Source organism: Buceros rhinoceros, unplaced genomic scaffold, assembly GCF_000710305.1.
Source record: "Buceros rhinoceros silvestris isolate BGI_N320 unplaced genomic scaffold, ASM71030v1 scaffold26644, whole genome shotgun sequence".
Taxonomy (NCBI): Eukaryota; Metazoa; Chordata; class Aves; order Bucerotiformes; family Bucerotidae; genus Buceros; species Buceros rhinoceros.
The window spans coordinates 3,646-3,888 of NW_010410380.1; the positions used below are offsets into that span (position 1 = coordinate 3,646).

The 243-nt window shown below is 63.4% G+C and overlaps 1 protein-coding gene across 1 annotated transcript in view; it reads left to right on the plus strand.

Annotated features, from left to right (window-relative positions):
- The window catches only part of LOC104492991 (acetyl-CoA carboxylase 2-like), a gene marked incomplete at both ends in the record, with an annotated part of 3,825 nt that extends 3,594 nt beyond the window's left edge, over nucleotides 1-231 (plus strand). The window contains one exon of the mRNA XM_010135604.1: nucleotides 139-231. Coding sequence (XP_010133906.1) covers nucleotides 139-231 — 93 coding nt within the window. The remainder of the gene's footprint in view (nucleotides 1-138) is intronic.
- Between the last annotated feature and the right edge of the window lie 12 nt (nucleotides 232-243).

Below are 243 nucleotides of genomic sequence, written 5' to 3' on the forward strand. Positions count from 1 at the left end.
TCCTCCCCAGCGCTGTTCATGGGTGTTGAACCCGTGGAATTGGTGAGAGCCACGCTGGATGGCACAGGGTTCCCCTGGTTTAGGCTCCGTGAGCCTCGAGCCTGGTTTCTCCACATCTTCTGCCCTGCCTTCACTCAGGGTTTCAAGCCCAGCTCGGGGACGGTGCAGGAGCTGAACTTCCGCAGCAGCAAGAACGTCTGGGGCTACTTCAGCGTGGCGGCGGCCCGGGGGGTGGCCCGGGTT